This window comes from Trachymyrmex septentrionalis, unplaced genomic scaffold (genome assembly GCF_001594115.1).
Source record: "Trachymyrmex septentrionalis isolate Tsep2-gDNA-1 unplaced genomic scaffold, Tsep1.0 scaffold289, whole genome shotgun sequence".
Classification (NCBI taxonomy): domain Eukaryota; kingdom Metazoa; phylum Arthropoda; class Insecta; order Hymenoptera; family Formicidae; genus Trachymyrmex; species Trachymyrmex septentrionalis.
In genome coordinates this window covers 133,687-135,143 of record NW_017305450.1, presented here as the reverse complement: position 1 = coordinate 135,143, position 1,457 = coordinate 133,687, and the positions used below count along the sequence as shown (strand labels likewise).

Below are 1,457 nucleotides of genomic sequence, written 5' to 3'. Positions count from 1 at the left end.
ATATATTATTACGCTGAAAACACATGCCTTTTGTCATCGGCTGATCGACACGCAAGAGATTGCCCCGGGTCTTACTGCATACCTATTATGCATATCTCGATGCATTATCTAGTTTCGTACAATCAGCGAGGAATATGAATGCGTTATAGATTTAACGATGTTTTTTGCATGCATGTTCTATGTTTTGTATCTTTTTTTTTCTTTTTTCAAAATACTTAATTATCTTAGTTCATGCCGGGTTATATTTGATATTAGATATTGGTTTATTTAGAGCAACTTGAATTAAATTCCGATTAACTATCGGAATTCCTTGCAACATTTTTAATTTTATTATAAATTCATTTATCTTTAATCCGATTATTCTTTCCTTATATTAAGCAATAAATAATTGATAATTCTATCCGCGTTTATAAAATACCATAAATGCTTTAATAAAGTAATCGCCAATAAATTAACAAGCATTTTTGTAATTGCATTTTGTCTTTTTTCCTTTTCTTTGATCTCCAAGACATTTAATACATTAAAATAATTGAAAATTTATTTTGTTTTAAATGTTACAGTTTATCCATGTAAAATGATATAATTCTCACTAAATGATTATCATATATTAAGTACAAACATCAGATGGTTAACAATTAGCCTATCGATTCTACGTTTAATTCTTTTCTTATCTTTGGATTAACATATATAAAAACTGCCGCGTGGTAAGTATTGCTGTATTTTAATTGTGTGTAAGAGTTATATATAGCTTTTTCTTCCATTATGCTTATATCGTGATAATTTTTAAAATGCAATTGTATGCTTCATGTAACATCGCGCAAAGCGTATTCCGACGTAATGATTTATCTCTATCGATCTAAAATATATATTATATTATACGTACTTGAGAATCAGTTATTGCGTTCATATTTTCTATTCCAATTTTATTGAAAGACGCACACACACACAAAATTTCTACAGGTTGCTCGACGCACGTTATATGTTGTTCAATTAATCAAACAGATTTATTCGTGATGAGAGACTTGTATAAGGAGAGAGACTTGCGTTCTCTCGAGTTACGTATTATAAGAAACGTATTACATCGTTATCATTGGCAGTGATGAGACTGCAATATCTTCTACTCATTTTTCCTATTTTTTCACGAAGGGAGACAAAGTGTTTTTCGAAGCCAATTTAAACAACGCCGATTTTGATTACTTTATTTTCTATGGCATTTTGATAATATTAAAAATATTAATTAATTTTAAAACAATATGATAATATGCTAAAAAATTATAATTAATGTGTAATGCAAATAAATTCCTAACTATTCCTCTTTCATCCTTTTTTTCTCCTTGTATTTTCATCTCCTTTTATCTATTCCTCTTTTCTTTTTTTTATTTATATTAAATATTCTTATTTTTATCTCCTGTCTCTATAATTTTTTTTCTTTTATATATTCCGAAAATCTCTGGCTA

The 1,457-nt window shown here is 27.8% G+C and overlaps 1 protein-coding gene across 1 annotated transcript in view; it reads right to left on the bottom strand.

The window, feature by feature from the left end:
- LOC108749277 (NADH-cytochrome b5 reductase 3) overlaps positions 1–1,078 on the bottom strand; it is a 4,142-nt gene extending 3,064 nt beyond the window's left edge. The window contains exon 1 of the mRNA XM_018487858.1: positions 884–1,078. Within this exon, the coding sequence (XP_018343360.1) occupies positions 884–907 (24 nt within the window). The 5' untranslated portion in view covers positions 908–1,078. The remainder of the gene's footprint in view (positions 1–883) is intronic.
- Positions 1,079–1,457: the final 379 nt, after the last annotated feature.